The sequence below is a fragment of the Aedes aegypti genome, chromosome 2 (genome assembly GCF_002204515.2).
Source record: "Aedes aegypti strain LVP_AGWG chromosome 2, AaegL5.0 Primary Assembly, whole genome shotgun sequence".
In the NCBI taxonomy this organism is placed as follows: Eukaryota; Metazoa; Arthropoda; class Insecta; order Diptera; family Culicidae; genus Aedes; species Aedes aegypti.
Window position 1 is genome coordinate 174189987 of NC_035108.1, and position 20794 is coordinate 174210780.

At 36.3% G+C, this 20794-nt stretch overlaps 2 protein-coding genes across 2 annotated transcripts; one reads left to right on the top strand and one right to left on the bottom strand.

Moving 5' to 3' along the window:
• The first annotated feature begins 7406 nt into the window (after window positions 1–7406).
• LOC110676214 lies at window positions 7407–10560 on the top strand. The gene is made up of 5 exons (XM_021843188.1): window positions 7407–8092; window positions 9156–9261; window positions 9326–9581; window positions 9638–9836; window positions 9894–10560. The coding sequence occupies exons 1-5, from the start codon at window positions 7711–7713 to the stop codon at window positions 10244–10246; spliced, it is 1296 nt and encodes a 431-aa protein (XP_021698880.1). The 5' UTR covers window positions 7407–7710; the 3' UTR covers window positions 10247–10560.
• A 10-nt stretch (window positions 10561–10570) lies between these two features.
• On the bottom strand, window positions 10571–20209 carry LOC110676213. Its single transcript, XM_021843187.1, has 4 exons — window positions 19649–20209; window positions 19510–19592; window positions 19113–19453; window positions 10571–11677 (listed from the first exon to the last, which is right to left on the bottom strand). The coding sequence occupies exons 1-4, from the start codon at window positions 19839–19841 to the stop codon at window positions 10753–10755; spliced, it is 1542 nt and encodes a 513-aa protein (XP_021698879.1). The 5' UTR covers window positions 19842–20209; the 3' UTR covers window positions 10571–10752.
• Window positions 20210–20794: the final 585 nt, after the last annotated feature.

Sequence of the window (20794 nt, forward strand, 5' to 3'; positions counted from 1 at the left end):
CGTTAACCTGTCAACTATCACACCGTAACAAGTTGTCGGCGTGCAATCTTATTTTAATATTATCAGCGGAAAAAAGTTGCGGAAAATAATTTTCTGTACCACCTCTAAGTTGTCCCCTCTGACAATTTTAAACTAAATTAACTAATTTTTTTTCTCTTTGTAACAACTGGAAAAATCGGTTGGATTTTTTTTTCAGAGTAGTCTCTGTAAAAATTGTAGAGGTAGTGGCGTTAGAGCGCTCTAGGATTTTCTGAACCAATTTCTGAAAAAAAATCCTCTGAGCATCCATTAAGAAATCACTAGTAGCATCCGTGAAGGAGTATCTGAAAGTATCCCAGAAGGAATATCTGTAAAATCACTAGAATTCCTGAACCATTCCTCGGGATCTGAGAAAAATATCAATATGCGATTGTGAAATAGTCGCGTAATAGTATCAGTAGGTTTTTCTAGGCCTTCCTCAGTCGAGTAGTTAGAGTTCGCGGCTACAAAGCAAAGCCATGCTGAACGTGTCTGGGTTCGAATCCCGGTCGGTCCAGGATCTTTTCGTAACGGAAATTTCCTTGACTTCCCTGGGCATAGAGTATCATCGTACTTGCCACACGATATACGAATGCAAAAATGGCAACTTTGGCAAAGAAAGCTCTAAGTTAATAACTATGGAAGTGCTCTTAGAACACTACGCTGAGTAGCCGGCTCTATCCCAGTGGGGACGTTAATGCCAAGAAGAAGAAGGTTTTTCTGGAGCCTCTAGAATTTTGCAAAAGGATTCATTGCAAGTAGATTAAGGCAAAAAAGTTACTTTAGATACCATTTTGGTTACAATACAGACTTCAGAGACCTTATATAAAAATAGACTTTCTAGAGACTTGCATTAAAATAGTTAACACCTTCTTATTTGAGAAATGTACTATTTTTCGTACCTGTTGTTAATTTTTGCTGTTTCCCTAAAACGTTTTTATTTTTGTAGAACAGGCGAAAAAAGTGGGAATGTTTTCAACCATGTTTTATATGCTTATAATCGGACACTTGCCTATACCTACACCTGGAACTGGAACATCGCATGTAGCTTTTTAATACATCAAAAAGATTTTGTGTCACAAGAAGAATATATTCTGCCATGAATTAATTGGTGATTCATGGCAGAATATATTCTTCTTGTGACACAAAACACTAAATTCCTAGAGAATTGGTGGTTGAATAAAATTCTCTGACTCAGGTTGAATAAAATTCCGTAATAATTCCAGGTTTTACCAGATACCCTGTTTTATAGTCTGTAGTACAAGTCAATTGCATCTTACATCAAACGATAGTTTTTTCCACAGACAAACAGACGTAACACTGACGAAGTTTCCATCGACAACTCATTTAACGATCATTTTAAATTCGCTATGTTACAAATCTCACAACCAGAGGCGCGCGCATCGTTTTTCTTTGCGTTTGACGTTTCACACTACCGCCATCTGCCGGTCTTGTTGCACGAAACACCTTTTCGTACAATATGCTCACCAGATGATGATGGTGTAAACTGGGCGATGGATTTTGAAGAAATTTGTTCTAAGTGTTACGTCTGTTTGTCTGTGGTTTTTCCATGCATTCCTTGACCTAGGTTGATCATATTACCCTGCTCACCTCTATGCTAGATTGAAGGGACCGCGCATTCTATCGAATTTGGAGAAATATCAAATTTCAGAATATCGAGTAATGGAGAGTTTGCTGTACAGTGTCCGTTCTATTTTGGCAACACGTCCAAAAATTGCCATGTTCTCAAAATTGAACGATCTTTTCAAGGTGCATTTTTTTAGCACAATTTAATGTGAATTGAATTGCAACAACGTACGATACCGACGGCCGCCCAGGTATGACAAAGAGCGGCTTAAGCAACCGGATTTCGTCAATTCGTACGCGCAGCACCTCGAGGCTGCATTACATTAAGAGGGAGAGCTGGATGAAGCCCTTCTTGAGGACTGCTAGAGAACAGTGAAAGCAGCCATCAACAATGCTTGCTCTCAACTGCTTCGGGTATGTGGGACGGAGTCGACGGAACGATTGGTTCGACGAGGAATGTGGACAGATTCTGAAGGAGAAGAATGCAGCGCGGGCGGTCATGCTGCAGCAAGGGACCCGACAGAACGTGGAACGCTATAGATGGAAGCGGCAACAGCAGACCCGCCTCTTTCGGGAGAAAAAACGCCGCATCCCGCAACGGCTTCATGCCGCGAGCCGAGATGTGCAGGAATAAGGATGGGAGTATTTTAACCGACAAGCGTGACGTGATCGAAAGGTGGAAGCAGCACTACGACGAACACCGGAATGGCGCTGAGAGCACAGGCAATGAAAAACGGGACAACGGAGGAAATGCTTACGTCAGTACTGCGGGCGATGGAAACCAACCAGCCCCCACTTTGAGGGAGGCTAAGGATGCCATTCACCAGCTCAAGAACAATAAAGCTGCTGGTAAGAAATCTAGGTCTGAAAGACTTCATATAAGAGCTGGTGTTCCTCAAGGCAGCATTTTGGGACCAATATTATACAATATTTTCCACATCTGACTTACCTGAGTTACCTCAGGGATGTCAAAAATCTTTGTTTGCGGATGGCACAGGCTTCTCCGCCAAAGGACGAAGCCTGAGTGTCACCTGTAGTAGATTGCAAAAAAGTGTGGATATTCTTTCTTCATACTTACCAAAATGGAAGATTTCTTTAAATGCTTCCAAAAGTCGCCTGATAATATAACCACATAAACACTATGTAATAGACTAATCCACTAGTCAACCAACTGTTTCAATAGCAGGGGTCTACCCCGTTTGGCATAATGCCGTATGGCATAATGCCGTTTGGTATACAGTCGTTTGGCATAATAGCTGTTTGGCATAACGGTCGTTTGGCATAATCGCCGTTTGGCATAATTGTGAAAAACATTGAATTTGATCAAATTCCTTCCATTAAGCAAAGGGGTGTGTATAAACTGCTCACGATCGTACATTCCGTTATCAGTTAGTGATAGGACATACTTCTTATCATCATTTTTTCAAGGAAACCAATATCCAATAAAGCTGTTTTGGAATTGCACCATACATGACTTCCGGGGTCATTATGTCCGGGATATTATGGCGCATTTTTAACAAAAATATATCCAACGCCTAAGTTATTCCATGTCATTTGAAAAAAAAGGAACATGGAATTTTATGACGCACCTTATGGTACGGCATATTACTGTACCACTGCAGTATCTTCCTTTTTCAAATTATACCAAACGACCATTATGCCAAACGACTGTATGCCAAACGGCATTATGCCAAATGGCATTATGCCAAACGGGGTAGACCCAATAGCAGAACTATTAATAAAAAAAATCAATTTACTATTGAAAAGCAACTATATTTTATATAAATGATTTCGAAAAAATTAACCATTTAGGAGCATCCATTAATTACCGTGAAGGCCCCATACTCTGCGCAGTTAAGGCTTTTCAAATTTCAAACAGCTGTAATTAATTAAAAACTAAACACAATAGTCTGAAATTTTGGGAGCAAATACTTATTGATCTTACGTATAAGGAAAAAATATAAAAGCTTCACTAAGTAATGATTTTTATTGCAAATTTTAATTTTTTCTTAAGGGTGTCCGTGTTCCTAACTCTGCGCACTCATTTTTGCAATGCTCCTTATTCTGCGCATTTTGGTTCCTAACTCTGCGCACTCGATAAATTCTTTATAACAGTTAAAGTATTTTACTAAAAGCATTACTAGCAGTTGAACTCTGAATTAATATTCATTTTCTTACTTTATCCGGCATTACGTCCCTAGTGGAGCGTGGAATGTTTCTAACATTAAGTGAATTTTATCTATAATTCAATCCATGATAATTACTGTTAATGAATGCCATTAAGTGCAACTCTCAAAATAATCGAAATCATTATCACCCTTATTCTTGTTTACGGTGGATCCAACTTTCGATCGAATCCATGGCCCATTTGATTTTGCTAGCGTAAACGAGAATGCGAAATTTTCGATCAAAAGCGCATTCGAACGTAAACAAGAGTGCTTCGTGAGGCCCAAGCAGGACAGTTCGGTTTTGTGTCGTCCGATATATTTTGCTCACGATTTCGCGCGTTTTCGTCGCCGGAGAATTTTTTTTTTCTTTTTACCTGTTTTGGAGCATCTTGCTGGGTAGTGCTTCGTGAGGCCCAAGCAGAACAGCTCGGTTTAGCGTCGCCCGATCGATTTTGCTCACGATTTCGCGCGTTTTCGTCGCCGGAGAATTTTTTTTTCCCTGTTTTGGAGCGTCTTGCTGGGTAGTGCTTCGTGAGGCCCAAGCAGGACGGTTCGGTTTTGTGTCGTCCGATATATTTTGCTCACGATTTCGCGCGTTTTCGTCGACGGAGAATTTTTTTTTTCCCTGTTTTGGAGCGTCTTGCTGGGTAGTGCTTCGTGAAGCCCAAGCAGGACGGTTCGGTTTTGCGTCGTCGGATAGATTTTGCTCACGGTTCCGCGCGTGTTTTCGTCTCCGAAGAATTTTTTTTCTGTTTTGGAGCGTCTTGCTGGGTAGGTATTTGGGAAGGCACAAGCAAGACGGTTTGTTGTCGGGACGCCATGAAGTTTTGCTGTCAGTGTTAGTTTTGTGTTCAGTCAAGAATGGATTACCAACTGGTGAGTTCGTTTCATGCTTATGATAACACATTTTTTCTTGAAAGCGTAACTTTTATGTAATATTTAAACAAACTTTGTATGGTTCGTCACTATAAGTGTCGGCATTATGCTATTTTCTTATACAATTTCAATATACATATATTTTTCTCTTTTTGACATTATTAAAAATTATCTTTTGAATTGTTCGGCATTGTGAATGTTGACGTATTTTTTAAAACTTCTACCATATCGAGACAAAATGCACAGTAATACTCATATGTAATTTTCAAACAAACTATGTATGGTTCGTCACTAGAAGTGTCGGCATTTGTGTTTATTCCACGACTGGCGTGAGGGGAGAATAGTCGTCTCACTTTGAGAGAGCGATTCCGACACTCGAATGCAGTGAGAATGGTCACTATGAATGAACTCGAGTGAACTCTCACTGTATTCCGAGAGTCGGTGTACATCGACTGTGGTCGTTGACTCGTGACTTTTCCATCCCGACGAGAGTCGTAACGTTTTGGTGTATCGACTGACTTATAAATGGATATGAAAAATTAGTTTTATTGGAACTTTTTTGAATTCTAGCATGTGTGTCAACATACACAAGCCAAGTAGGCAAATTTACTAGCGCATTTGCCCAGAAGGACACGCGGCGTTCCCAGAGGAAAGTAACTACCACGGTTTTGTTCCTTTTTATTTCATTTTTATGATAGACAACATTGCGGTGCTTTATCAAACGCGGTTGTTCATTCTATGGAGCAACACTTGGTTGTATTAAGTGGTTTTCCTTTTGATCTTAGTGCAGCACCAGTTGTTCGTTTGATTTTACTTGTTTTGCAATATGCCATATCGTTTTATTTGTACCGTGTGGGATCCCCTAGTACCGCACAATTAATCCACTAAATTCATAATTCATAATTTTATGTGATCTTGTTATCCATTTAAGATAAATATATACTACGTGAACATTTTTCATATTGTCAGACCCTTGCGTGTTCCCTCCCATGTTCTTTTATTAACACAAAAAAATAAAATTTTCAAGATTTTTTGGGGATTTATTAAAAATAAGCTGCTTATCCCGAAATTCATTTTTTTTGTGGCTTTCGAAATCATTAGAATTCTACATCGATTTTTCCAATATTTGCTGAGATACAGTCGGGTCTCCTATTAAACGCATTCCTATCACGACACACTAGAGCACTATAGGAGATCCAGGGCTTATGAAATTTTATCAATTTGGGGGTGTTGTTATCTCGTATGCGTGAAGAGATAGCACAGAACAGTTTCAGCACTCAGTACGATCTACCTTTAGGAGTTGAAGATCATGCTTTTAGTTGAGAACTTGGCCTGTAGGGGCTTTCTCTGACTTACACTATATGAACATTGAGGGAAAAGAATGCAAACTTTGTAACATATGATATCTCTAGATCCTTATGTTTTGGAAGGTTGGTGTCTTCGCAAGAATTGTTTATTTTGATACGAAAGCCACCAGGCGGCGCTAGTGAGCATGGAATATTTGTATTGCGGATAGCTCAGTGGCCTGACCACTTACAAAGATGGCGTCTTCGACAAAGTTGTTCAGTAGCACAAGGACTAACATTATTTGAGCCAAAAGTTTCGAGATTTTTCTACCAGGCGGCGCTAGTGAGCATGAAACTCTTGTTTTGCCGATTGCTCAGTAGCCTGATCACTTACAAAGATGGCGTCTTCGGCAAAGTTGTTCAGTAGCACAAGGGCTAACATTATTTCAGCCAACAGTTTCGAGATTTCGCCACCAGGCGGCGCTAGTAAGCATTTTAGGTTATCTCACGAAGACGACAAACAAAATGCATGGTTTGTTAAAATGTATTTGATCAAATGAACTATATTCATAGTTTATTTTTCGAAATAACTATAAATATGTTTGACATCACCTTATATAGCAAACAATTATTATTCCTCACAGTTGTTAACAACTATATTTTTGATTGAACATGAAATTATGAAACATCAAACTTCAAAATTCAACAATATTTTAGTGGACTAAAAGCTAAATATGCATGATTATACAATATTTTGCAATGCTCACTCTAAGTTTTGTTTTGCTTTAATAACATAACATAACATAACAACGTTGCTGCTTTATTGACAAAAAAAAAAGCAATTGCAAAAATCATAATCAAGCGTGCAACGACAAACTATCATAGTTCGAGCTAGATTATTCAAAATTTGGCCATCTTTCGGCTCCAGTTAGCATGTATGTTATGCCTCCCTAATCTACTTGCTTAAATAATGATGAACTAATGAAGAACTCTGCCGAAGGCATAATCAGGGTGTCTACCACATGGAAAAACCTGGAAAACTATCAGGGGATTTTATTCAAAATGGAAAAAACTTGAAATTCTCAGGAAATTGCGATCATAATCAGGGATATTATTTTGAATCTGTAATTCATGATAGAATTGTTCACGACAAAGGATTTTTGTGTCAGAACCCAGAGCTAACTATTATTTGCCAGTAAATTATCTTGAATCGAAAAACACTATTTGAGCTGTTCGATGAGGATCTTTTCGAGTATGAATTGTATCGACTTGCCAAAACATGAATGATTTTTTTAAATATATCTATATGGCGCCGTCCGTATATGCTGCAATTTTTCCAAGAAATCCACCGATCATTCCTACACATTTTATAGGAATTCTGCCTAATGTTTTTCAAGGAGCTCCTGCAGAGAATTCTGCAAGATATTTTCCATCCATCCATATCCAATAGGGTAATATTCAAAACTTTTTTCTCAATAGATGGCGCTGATCAAATGGTAGTAAAATGCAAAATTTAGCAACAATCCTACTTATTCGCATGAAATGATGAACGTAAATCACATGAAATTGATTTGTTGTTGCTTCCTATTATTAGAATTTACTTATTTTGTCCGATTTCTATTAAAATTTGCCAAATTGCTATGCTTCTCCATTACATTTAACTACCATTCTTCCGTGAGCTTGGATGCAGGATTTTGACATTCTTCATGTATGATCCGAGAGTCGAGCGATAGAAACTGTGCTGTCATTTGTTAGTGTTTACATACCATGGAAAAATGAAGACCAGATCAAGAAACAGAAACGAAAAAAATAACATTTGTGGAATAAAATACTCTGAATCGTGCGCCAAACAAGGAAACAAATATTCCTGCAATGATCGCGACACACAAAAATGCTGTTCATATCCGGAAAGAATCAGCAACAGGACTTTCAGGAAAGCTTCAGTTAACCGAGTGCCTGCCACCATAAATTCAACAACAAAGTCTACGTTAAAGTCCCAGCCAAATTGCCAAAAACCTTCGGCGAATCGAGTGAATTTATCTACTGGATTGACTAGAGGCAATGCTGATATTAGATGCAAAACCCGTACAGCCCATACGAAATCAATACGCACTAAAAAAGTTGGCCGCAAATGCCAATTTGAAGGCAAAGATAAAGGTAAGTGATTGTTATATTGTCGGAGCGGTAAAACGTTAGAATCGGTTTCTCGCCGAACTTGAATTTTTCTCAGAACCTATGCTAGGTATCTCAACTTCGGAAGTGGTGCGTTCCATTCGCCTCCGGATGCGCTCTCATGCGCCCTACTTTCGAAGTAGAGTGTCTTGCATGGATACCGAGAAAAATCCATTTTCGGCACACTGCATTTTCTAACGATTGACCGAACTTACAATATCTACTGTATTTTGCATGATTCTCGCATAACTTATGATCTCGCCCTAAAAGCCATTAGTTTCCGAGTGTGTAGCTCGATGTTTTTAAGCGAATGAATGGACAAATATAAAAACTATCACCACTGTGAGATAGAAGAAGATCTTTGCTCCATCGTAGCCTTTTTAAAAATACGTATAAATCCATTCGTTTGCTCAGTAACAACAAACTACACACTTAGTTACCAATGGCTTATAGAGCGAGATTATTAAATAAGCAAGAAATGCACCCCTCCCCTTAATAAATGTTGTTTTACAAATATAAGTGCGGACTTACGCTGGTTGGACTTGGTGTCTTTACCACACTTATAGGGCAAATGTACCATTAGTGATGCACCCAAGGGAAACATGCAGATAAAATCACGAAATATGTGTTTTTATCGTATCAGTCGATAGATTTTTAACTCTTTATCTTTCAAATGTATGAAAGTTACGGTTCCATTGAAATTTTCCTGAAAAAAAATTCTCGCATCAATATTCCACTGTTCCTTGTTTTGAGCATGGTTCATTTAATAGCGCAATCCATTGATTATAAAAAAATTGTTTAAATAGCTATCCGATTAAATTTAACGGATATTATTGGATTGATTGTATCATTTTTACATCGTGCATTATAGAAAAATATCATCTGGTCAAAGTTTGAAACATATCAAAACACACCTTTTACTATTGGAGCAACCTCAATTAAAGGGGCCATTCGCCCTAATTCATGCATATTGCGGTGAAGAAATCAATTCAACACAGCATAATTCTACACTTCTAGTTACACATTCTAAATTTGCATATACTGACAGAAAATGAACCCGTCTGTGCCTCGATGAGAACGTTGCAAAATCTGCGCGCAATAGCAGCAAAAGAAGGAATTTCAACTGGAGGTCAGAAGGCACAACTGGAGGAACGGTAAGAAAAAATACCATTGATATATATATTTTTTAGTTTTGTATATTATTTGATTCCTCAACAGGATTCATTGGCATCGCAAGTTCAATTTGAATTCCACGAAAGTTCAACCCCTGCGTCCAGTTCTTCCACTTGATGCCACAGAGTTTACAGAGGCAGAAGAGTACAAGCAGTGTGATAAAAAATTACAGCAATCTCTTAGGTGGCTCTCTACAGTGCAAATCTGGTCTTACTTTGTTTCAAGGTCAGCCCGCCATGGATATGGTAAGGGCAAACAATTGAAACAAGCAGCATTTCTTCGAAATATTTGTTATGCACAGGTAATAGACAAAACTTTGATTGGAAACGAATTTATGAATAAAATTCAATTTTACAGATTAACAATGAAACGTTTCAAGTTCGTGGCTACTGCGGTGCAACAATGCGTAAAAGTACAATGTACCTGTTACGACTGGAACATAACACCGAAGCTATCACTAAAACATCATGTACATGCCCCGCTGGTCAGGGCAATTTAGCAGCCTGCAAGCATATAGCAGCACTTCTGATGGCATTGGAGGAATTTGCAAGGACAGGTGAGCAAAAATTCAAATTCGAAGAACTAACTAATTATTAACATTCCATACTTGCAGGTCATTTACAACAAAACCAAACATGCACAGATGTGCTGCAAACGTGGCATAGACCACCGAAACATACTGATCGCTCCATGATGTACAGGCCGCTCAAAGACATTTTCAAAGATAATCATTCAGATCGACTCCCCCAAATAACCGATTTACCGTTAAATGATTTACATAAACAAATGATGAATAATTCTCTGAACCGTGGAATGCATATGACGATACATAGAAGTCGTTATGTAATGGACATGCGCAACTACTTTGCTGAACATTCCTATGCAAAGAACACGATAAGTGACGCTACCGATCCTTGCGCGCCCGGAAACAGTGACAATGATTCTGGTTGGAAAAACGATACATAGACGTACATGTATTTCATAGTAAGTAAACTTAAATCTGTTAAGCTCTGTTCATAAACCACGTAGACCATTTTTTAGAATTGTAGACTACTATCATCTATTAAGTTACAGTTTTATATCCAGTGAATCTTTATCTGACTCTTCAACTCCGCATTCCCCCAAAAGTGTACGTGGTTTATGATCGATCAAAAATATAATTATTGTCAGCTGTCTTATGAAACCCCTTCTATTGACACTTTTTTCAACATATAAAATCAATTGTCAATATCTGTTTGTCTGTGGTATTGTTATAAAAATTGAAACTGATTTTAAATAAAAGAAATTATATACTGCAAACTTTTTGTTATTTATTTGTACTGAAACATAAACAAATTATTCCTTGGTGATGCATGAACATTTATTGTTTTCGGAATTGAAATTAGAGAATTCACTTGAATTTCATAACGGTTTTTCGGTATGTGAATCTGAAACAACATTGTAGTCATATTAATCTTGCTATGAGATCTGTGTCAAAGTTCAAGATCCTCTTTAACTCGGTCTTTTGCAATCTTGCAAATTGGTGGTCTGAAGTTGGTCAGTTTGAACAACACCTTTATGATTTTATCCATGAATGGGAACATAGCGTGCGTCACTTTATGTGATAAAATTTTATATGTTTTTGCGTACCCTATCATACGCTCAACGTCGATGCGCCGTGAGGCTATCGCACGAGTTCTGAAAACATCTTCTTCACTCAATTGCTCGCCCTTTTTGTTTGGTGGCCGATTGAGTATAATTCCTTTCGCTGACAAAATGTCAGTTTGCTCGAAACCTCTATCTGCTAAAATGTGATCGCCTTCATGCAGCTTGTCGATGATTCCAGATAGTTCAACGATTTTGTTGTCAGATACAGATCCTCCATATGCATCACTGACGAACAAAATTGTTCCTTGCTCATCTATGGCAACGAGCACTTTGAAGGTGTTCGTATTTTTGTATTTTGAAAATGTTACTTGCTGTATATCTGGTGATTCCGGTTTTTCCATCGGTATTTCCGTACAATCTAATATCGCTATGTATTCATCTTCTTGGCGTGAACCGAATTCCCAAAAATCTATCGCTGCAATTCGGCTGTTCAGCAGATTTGTCCAGAAAACAAAAATATCACGAGCAGTGGACTCTTTCAGCTTGAAAAGTATGGCTAATGTTAGGAATTCCCATCCTTTTCTATATTTTATAAATGTGCACAAAAGTTGTTCCCTCAAAGCTAGTCCGTAGTACGGACATTCAGTTTGGCGATCAGTGCACAAATCGTATACAAATTCAAACTGACATTTTGTTAGTCCAGTTAGGTGCTTGAGATGTCGTGTGGTTAGACCATCAATGTTGAACAAGCCTTTAAACATGATGAATCGGCCGATTTTCTCACTTGGACCATGGGAGTTGCTGCTAGACCTAAAATACAAATCCAATATTATTGCTTTCGAAGTTGTACAATGGACAAAACCAGTACCAAAATCACATTTTAAGAATGCACATAGGAGACCATGCACGTTGTGGTAACGAAAGTAGCTCAAGTTCAGTAAACTTGTCGTAATCGGAACCATAGTAACACTCAACGCAAACGCATTTTTGGCAGAGGACGCATTTCGCACCAACTCGAAGAGATGTTAACAGAACTCTCTCAGGCTTTAATGAAACTTTCTGGATGTAAGTCACTTTGCATATTTAGTTTTTTCAAAATGTATTTGGACTATCATTTGCAAAGGGCCATACGATTTTACCAGATTTTTTTTTTGCAAAATAATGTGATCGAAAAATGACAACTCCTACAAAAAAGTGTTCTATGGATGACTAGATAATTGACTAGTAGAAAATTGTCTAAATTTTAGATTAAAAATACTGAAAAAATCTTATTTATGGAATACATTGAAAATAATTGATTTTCAAACTTAAAGTCGATTTAAAAAAATGTCTTCTTCTTTTTAATGAAATTTGTTTCAAGACAAGTTGTTATGTTTACTACCAACCATCCATACCCATCGGGACTTTTGAAGAAAACAAGTTTTTCTTAAAACAAACTTTGTCTAGTCTATATAAATAAAAATGGAATGGTGTTTGTATGTCACGAAATGGCTCACGAACGGGGCAACGGATTTGGATACTTCTTCCCCCATTTTGTTCGTCAAGGGTTCCGACGTGTTTGTGTGTATAAAAGTTTCAGGATGTTCACCGGGAAAGTAGGAGAAACGGGACTGAAAGGAACTGTCATTTTGTATGGGACGATTCATAGCGGTTTTCAACAGCCTACTTGATGGCAAGACGAAGTTTGCCGGGACCACTAGTATTAAATAAAAGTTCTAGCGTGACATTTCAAACAAAACTAAATAAGTGAAAGTAACGAACACCTCATAATTCAATGGATTTCAATAAGCGAGTCAATTAGTTCTAATCAGTTTATTTTCAATTATCGAGAATTTCATATAAAAATACGCATTTCTCGCCACATCATATTCGGAGTTGGCAGCACTATCTTGGAATACAGAAAAAGAATATGAGACCTTACCGAAAACTTTGAGAAAATGTGATAGAAAAAACATGATTTTTCAAACAAAAACATGATTTTTCATATGATCTTTTGAATATAATGTGGCAAGAAACCCGTCATGAGCCATTTTTATATGGAATTCTCGGTAGTTTAAAGTAAATTGATTAGGGGAAGTGGTGGCAAAATGAACAGGGGTGGTAAAATGGACACCGTGCCTTTTACCGAGAAAAAACAAATTTCAATGAATTTTTATCACGCACGGATGATTTAGAACATAAATCGAAGTGTTCGGGTTGATACGAAAGTGTCAAGTGAAGTGAAAATGTCAACGAAAACTAATATTTTAGAAAATCACGTTTAAAAATTCGAACTGACGTAACTTTTAGCTCGGAGGTTTTGAAGTTTTTCAGTGAGGTGAACATCGTTATGATATGATGTCACATCTGATAACTTTAGATTTCTTTTTAAATGGATTACAATCCTTAATGAATATATATATATATATATATATATATATATATATATATATATATATATATATATATATATATATATATATATATATATATATATATATATATATATATATATATATATATATATATATATATATATATATATATATATATATATATATATATATATATATTCGGTAATCCGATGAAAATTTCCAAAAATATTTGTTAGGCTCACGTTTTTTTGCATGATGTTTATTTTACCACTAACAGCTGTTCGTTTTACCCACATAGTGCAGGTAAAATGAACATTTGCATCGTTTTTTGCTAGCGATAAAAATGTGTGAAAATTTCGCTATTTTAGTCTGAATTCGTGTCGCTGCTATAGATAACATCCCTATTTGTGATGCTGTGTGATAGAATCATACGAATTCCTCGTTTTTCTATCAGAAACAAGATGAAATCCTTAAGGTGTTCATTTTACTAGACTAGATTAAATTGACTCACTTATTTAGCTTTATTGAATTCTGGGTTCATTGTGACTTTCACTTGGTTAAGTTTGTATGAAAATTACACACAAATAACTTTAATGCTATGAAGCCAAACCTCGAATTTTCAAGAGCACATATGTACAGAACCAGACAACCGTTTGTGCTGAAAATGCTGAGTTAAATGTTCAGCTTAAACGGTTCTCTAGATTTGTGCTCTTAAAAATTAGAGGTTTGGCTCCGATGACAAGAAAATGTTTTTGTTTCCTTAAAAGTGCTCATCTCGCGATGTATGGACGGTTGGTAGAAACATAGTTACCTATCTTGAAAAAAAATTTGATGACACGCTAAAAGTTTATTCAGAACAAAACAAGTTTTGGTAGAAAAACTTGTTTTCCTTACAAGTGCATATCTCGCGATGGACAGTTGGGAGTAAACATAATAGATAAGCTATGGGATAAAATTTTGTTAAATAATTTATTTTTATAATTGACTTTAACTTTAGAAGATCTTGTTTTCAGTGTGGACTACAAATGAGATTTTTGTTCAGTATTTCCAATCAAAAATTTAAACAATTATCTATAAATCATACATACAACACTTTTTTATAGGAATTTTTTTTATTACATTATTTTGGAAAAACAAAATGGTAAAAAAGGTTGACTCTCAAATGATAGTCCAGATACATTTTGGAAAAAACTATGTGTGCAAAGTGGCTTATGTAGTCAAGGTTTACACATCTAGAAAGTTTCATTGTATTCTGAGAGGACACTCCAAATAACCAAATAACAATATAATACACCCTACGTGCTAATATAGTGCTATTATATAGCTGACATGTACTATACTGCCCATACTCGCATAACAGTCCCATTTGAATTTTTATCACTTTTGAGTTAGCTTCATGAATAGCCTTCATTTATAGTGTAGTTTTCAAAATCTTTCTCAAAATTGTATATTTGTATGGACAAAGTGCGAAAAAAATACCAATTCATGTGCGTCCCATATTGAAAGTACTCGCATAACAGTCCCATCAGTTGAATTCGACGAAATTGAAGCAAACTCATTTATATTATGATTTATTTAATTTTCTACAATGGTATTCAATTCGTTAGAAGAAGAAATCGTACAATTTACAGTGGTTTTCATAATTTTTATTTGAGAAAAACTTGATATTTTACATGAAAGTTCTCCCAGAATGCCTTCTGTAGTGAATTGTTTTAGAACCTTATGAAGCCTTCTTAGAGTATTGAATATAATCGCTTCCCTGAACCAATGCTTACGTTGTTCTACTATTGTCCTTCAGATTAATCTTCGGTAGTCTCATCTTCCATTGATAGAGGGAAAGTGAAGGCTTTTTGGGCCAGCGCAGATCTGCACACATCGCCACTGATATCATTGACAAGGTTTTCATGGTAAAACTGAGTGTTTACGCCATGCAATTTCGAGAAATTAGAATGTTTTAGACACACAGCAGGATTGTTCAAGTCAATGGAACCGCCATCAGCTTGTAGGCCAAACCTTGCTTTAAGTTTTACTTTGGTCTGTTTCAAATCCTACACCGACATCCAAATGTTATGCTGTAGGTGGTTGCATTGAACTTTTAATTTTGGCCGGAGCAACAGTCAAATCTTAGCCAAGAAATTGTACATCACTATCACTGTCATCACTATTTTTTTGAGCATTGAGGGACATTACTACACTTTAAATATGCGAATACTAACAACTGCAAAAGTAATTGGGTTCGGAATCCATCGTAAACATGAAAATAAATGTGTCAAGGAGCACGATAACAAAGTAAGCGAGTTTTAAGTAATGGGACTGATATGCGGGTATATTTGTGTTAGACGAGCGAAATACTTGGATATCGAGTCCCATTTGCTAGTATTTTGGATTTGGTCATAAAAAATTACCGCTTCAACTTTATTTCAGTAGTTAAAGATTTGTGCATACTTCGATCATAATGTGTTGAGTAATACTACCAGGATTGACTACTACCAACAGTGACGAAACGAAAAATTTCACAATTATGTTTAGACGCGTTTTTCTCGACATGATGATTTTCCTAATGGGACTGTATTGCGAGTATGGGCAGTATATTAGCCGCATAATATACCTAAAAGGCGAATTAGCGGGCTAGTGATCACTTGGAGCTGCCAGTTCGGATTACGATTTGGCATAAAATGGGACAGCACAGCGTGACTTATCGCTGCATACGTTGCCGTATGTTAATTTTTTTAAACTGATTGTATAGGTAAGAATCAGTGCTTTCATAATATTGCAACTTTGGATTGGTTTCTATCCTCTGCTTTGTAGATTCATTTAAGAGCCAGTTCGCGAAAACCGTGACCCCACCTTGTATCGATGTCCTTTGATCCAGCTGAAATTTTCAGGGTATGTTCTTTCATATAAAATAAAAAATCATATTTTTATTTTTGGGGGAAGTGGAGTAAAAAAATCCGGATGATTCCATGTCACAATGCACTATGGTCCAGGAATCAGTTTTACGCGGAAAGATGCATTTTGAGCTTTAGAATGAAACATTAGACAAAAACGGTCTTCTACTAAGTTGTTTGTATTAGTAAGGTCCTTTGTTTGATGTTATTGAAAATTAGGGTGGATCACATTTTCATTGAAATTGTGTAACTAACTTTCTTACTTGTAGAAATTATATTATACATGCTTCCGCAATGTTGTAGACCATTCAATTTCAAGTAACTTTGCCAAAAAAGTTTTTTTTTTGTATCTCTTAAATTGATCGATTTAGAGCTATTTTCCTACGGTGACATAGGGTCGTCCGAACAAAACTGGTTTTCAACAAAATATATTTTTTATGTTTGCCCCAATCAGAGATATTCACAATCAAAGCAGGCATGTTTTTGAGAGAAAAACAACAATACACCCGATTCTGTTTTTGCACGGATTTTTTTTACACGCCCGTGCAAAAAAAGTTTCCATACAAATTTTTTTGCCAAAACCTTATTTTTACATGAAACGTCGAGAAATGGTGTTACTTTTTTTACACGGTTTTTGAAATTTTGAACTGAAAACTTTTTTTGCACGGTACGCATCTCCCGTGCAAAAACAGAATAGGGTGTAACTCCCAAACGGAAGAAGATAGCGAGTTTCTTCACTCATTAAATTTATAGACTGCTTTGATGAGAAATTTGAATTGAAAACCAGTTTTGTTCGGACCACCGTATGTCACCGTAGGAAAAAAGCTCTAAAACGATCAATTTAAGAGATACAAAAAAAAAACGTTTCTTGGCAAAGTTGCTTGAATTGAATGGTCTACAACTTTGCTGGAGCATGTATAATATAATTTCTACAAATAAAAAAGTTAGTTACACAATTTCTATGAAAATGTGGTCCACCCTAATTTTCAATACCACCAAACAAAGGACCTTACTAATACAAACAATTTTGTAGAAGACCGTTTTCGTCTAATGTTTCAATCTAAATCTCAAAATGCATCTTTCCGCGTAAAACTGATTCCTGGACCACTGTGCAATGTGAATTCAGAAAAGCTACAGTAACTTTAGTAAAAAATCACCAATTCAGTTCAAGCTTGGCATGATTATTATATGTCATATAAACTTCCATCTGTGCATAGTATTTTGATTTAAAAAATGCTTGAAGTCAAAAATTGTTTTCACCATTTAGCGATTTTCAAATCGATTCTTTTCACCGTGCTAAGTTGAAAACTAACTATGACATTTTGTAGAGCAACTCTAGGGCTTGCATTACAGGTGTAACGACGTTTTAAAAATTTCAGATTCTTCTTCAGGTTGGTGTTTGAATGTCCACAGACAATCAATTTACGATAAGCACAACCGTAAAGTACGTCAACGATCATATAACGAATTATAGTTTTGAAAGTTTGGGTTCATGAAAAAGTAATTCTCGGAATTTGAAATTTGTTCATGAGGGGGAAGTAGGGTAAAATAACTGCTAAGTGTACATAAATGGAACAACAAATAAGTTCATTCAATTTGGTTGGAGTAATCACAAGTTACCTTAAAAGTTAAAGTATTATTAAGTTGAAATCGATTTTAAAACACTTTCTTTCACTTGACAAGTAACATGTTATTAATCCAACCATATTGAACGAACAAATTTGTGTTTCCAGGTTTGTACCATTTAGGGTTATTTCTCTCTACTTCCCCCTTATGTACAAATTTCAAATTCTAAGAACAACTCTCTATGAACTAAACCTATTCCATTAATTACGTAAGACAATTTTCTGGGTTTTTCGAAACACCCGCCTCTCCTCCCATGATAAGATTTTTGTATGAAAATTAAAAATTAATTATATTGCGCGTAAGAAATGTCAGACCCTCTCCTCCCCCCATAAACCCTTTACATAATTAACGGACTGCCCCTAAACTATAGATCATCATGAGTTCGTTGACATGCCTTAAGGTTATGCTGTAAAGGTTTTCCCGCATTTGAAGCAATATAAAATACCATACTCATTTGGAACTTCATATAATAGAGAGTAATCATGCCAAATTTCAACTGAATTCGTGCATTTCTACTAAAATTATAGCAGTATTTGTGACTTTGCATATTTTGCAACATGAGATCACCAAGAGTTATTTTGCCCTAATATAAAAATCTGAAATTTTGCGAAGCTTCTTCTTTTGCACTACTCACTCTATTGTGGGTCACTAAGCACGATTATTGGTCATTCTGTTCCAGATTCAGATTAAATGGATATGACCCGTAATAGTAAGTGACCCATATCACTATGGGCGATCCGGTGGCCAAAAAACCAAAAAATGACTTGTTCTGATACGTTTTTCATGTACATCATTCTATAGTAAACACTTCTGTTAAGATATACCTGGAATATTAGGGTACTTTAGAATGTAAACTTTACGATCATGAACAATTTATCTGCACATCTTTGCATTTTTTTATTTAAGTCATTTTGACCTTATTTTCAATATTTAAAACAATTTTCCTTAATAACATCTAAATATTACTTCATGTGATTGCATATCGCGAAAAGATTAAAATCATCATAACTTTGTAATTTTTAACATTTATAATGGTTTTCGCAACGTTAATCGCACAAGTGGCCTATATGCATCAATAGAAATAAAACTTATTATTTCACTATAGGCCCTATCCAAAAGTTTGTCTCGAAAACTTGTTTTTCGAGCATAGAACATCAAATGCGTATTACAAAACTTTTAATTCTGACATAAGATAGCAAAACTATTTTGGTCAAGTTTATATAGAAGCTGCCCATAGTGCCGTAATAGTGTGCCACTGCATATAGAAAAAAAAACCTTGCAAATTTCACTCCGATCGGAGAACATCCATACCACGTCTCTTTGAACGGGGTTACGGTGCTCGCGAACTGGCTCTTAAGAACAAATAACACAACATACCTTGGATATTCGTTTTCCTTCAATTGATTTTCTGTTGTCACAGTTTCCTCACGGCCAACATTTTCAAACATCGAAGCAGAAAAAATCGATGGGCTATCGGTGCCGCTGTCCATTGATCTGGAACGCTTACTAGTTTCAGCTTTCATTACTTGTTGGATTCGTGAGTAATGCGTACATATATGACGAAGATTTTCCGAGGTTTTAGGCTCATTTTGTGGGATCACAGGCGTAGTATTTTCTTTGTCGTCGGAGTAGGACGCGTCTTGACGCCGGATATATGTCCGGTGCTTCCGGACATTATAATAAATATACTCCGAGTGTGTCCTCTTCTGCGCTCTTTTCTAAAACAGACATTAGTTAACTTTCGGAACCTAGAACGATTTTATATAAAACTTACCGGATTTTGCTGTACTTCAATCACTTTTCTAGTTCGTGGCAGCTGCATATCGGGGAATGTGTTTATTTTTAATGTTTTCGCATCTGCAAAATACACAAATTCTCAAACTAATGAATCAAATGACTAAAATTTAGCTCACCATAATTATCATATTGGGAGATGGAAAAATGCTTCCCACACACTCTCGATGCAGACAACTTGATGGGCCCAACTTCAAGAATCTGTCTCCATACATCACGAAAATGGTCACTCTGGGGGAATCTGTGAAGCGGTACCGGTTCTTCTGGATGGGATCGCGACCTGCAGTAGCTGACACAACATTGTGTAGGCATTTTTCCTCAAAACTGGTTATCCAATAACTATTTTTCACTGTTTAAAACTACCGACACTGTAGAACAACGATAAACACACAACAAACCAACGCAAATGGTCACTTTGTTTACAAACAGATAAGGTCACGATGTGTCAAAACATATCTATTGTGACTCGCGCATGAAATCGAATGCCTGCGGTGCACGGTAACTGACGCACTTAATGAAACTCTTGCTGCGCAAGTTCAAAACAACATTGCATTATTTTCAATATTGGCAATATATTCAACATTTCAAGCCATCTGTTGGATTCGAGTGGTACTAATGGATTTTTCCATAAGATTCTCATAGATGTCGTTAACGTATGCTCACTAGCGACAACTAGAGTAATTTAAGGTCAAAAGCTACGGGCGATACCCTATTGATTTGTTTTTCTTTTTTTTTTTATTATCTTAGCAAAAATCTAGAAAATCTGCTAAAATTGATTTCTTCTAGAAATTCTCATTTATCAAGGGTGACTCAAGAACATACACAATTTTGCTATTTGCTTTAGCTATCATGATTTTTTTTAACAATTTCTCAAGTTTCAGGAAAATTTCATTCATATTTCCCTAAAAAAAAAACTCCTAGATGAATGCTTGAAAAAAAAAATGGAAGACTTCATTTAGAAATCTCTTAGAATTACTGGAGGAATTCCCAAAGAAATTTTATGAGTAATCTCGAAAGTAATTCCTGAAGGTAACCGTAAAAAAATCCTAGTTTAAATCTTAAATAAATTCTGAAGGACAATTTTGTGAGAAATCCTGAGAAATTCCTATTAGCATCTCTGGAAATGTTTTGATTGAATATTCCACAGTTTTTAAACGGGAGTCTTAGAGGATGTTCTAGAAAGCCCGATGGCAGAATTACCGGATAAAATCATGAAGGACTAAGGGCTTTATTGAAAAAAAAATATGAAATAATATATGAAAAAA

What these genes read in the sequence shown, in the direction of transcription:
- LOC110676214 (XM_021843188.1), top strand. Translation starts at nt 7,711, where the DNA reads ATGAAGACCAGATCAAGAAACAGAAACGAAAAAAATAACATTTGTGGA. An exon ending in AAGGCACAACTGGAGGAACG is followed by an intron (nt 9,262 to 9,325) that starts GTAAGAAAAAAT and finishes ATTCCTCAACAG; the next exon opens with GATTCATTGGCATCGCAAGT. An exon ending in GGAGGAATTTGCAAGGACAG is followed by an intron (nt 9,837 to 9,893) that starts GTGAGCAAAAAT and finishes CCATACTTGCAG; the next exon opens with GTCATTTACAACAAAACCAA.
- LOC110676213 (XM_021843187.1), bottom strand. Translation starts at nt 19,841, where the DNA reads ATGCCTACACAATGTTGTGTCAGCTACTGCAGGTCGCGATCCCATCCA. An exon ending in TTGAAGTACAGCAAAATCCG is followed by an intron (nt 19,454 to 19,509) that starts GTAAGTTTTATA and finishes TGTCTGTTTTAG; the next exon opens with AAAAGAGCGCAGAAGAGGAC. An exon ending in AAGGAAAACGAATATCCAAG is followed by an intron (nt 11,678 to 19,112) that starts GTATGTTGTGTT and finishes TTTGTATTTTAG; the next exon opens with GTCTAGCAGCAACTCCCATG.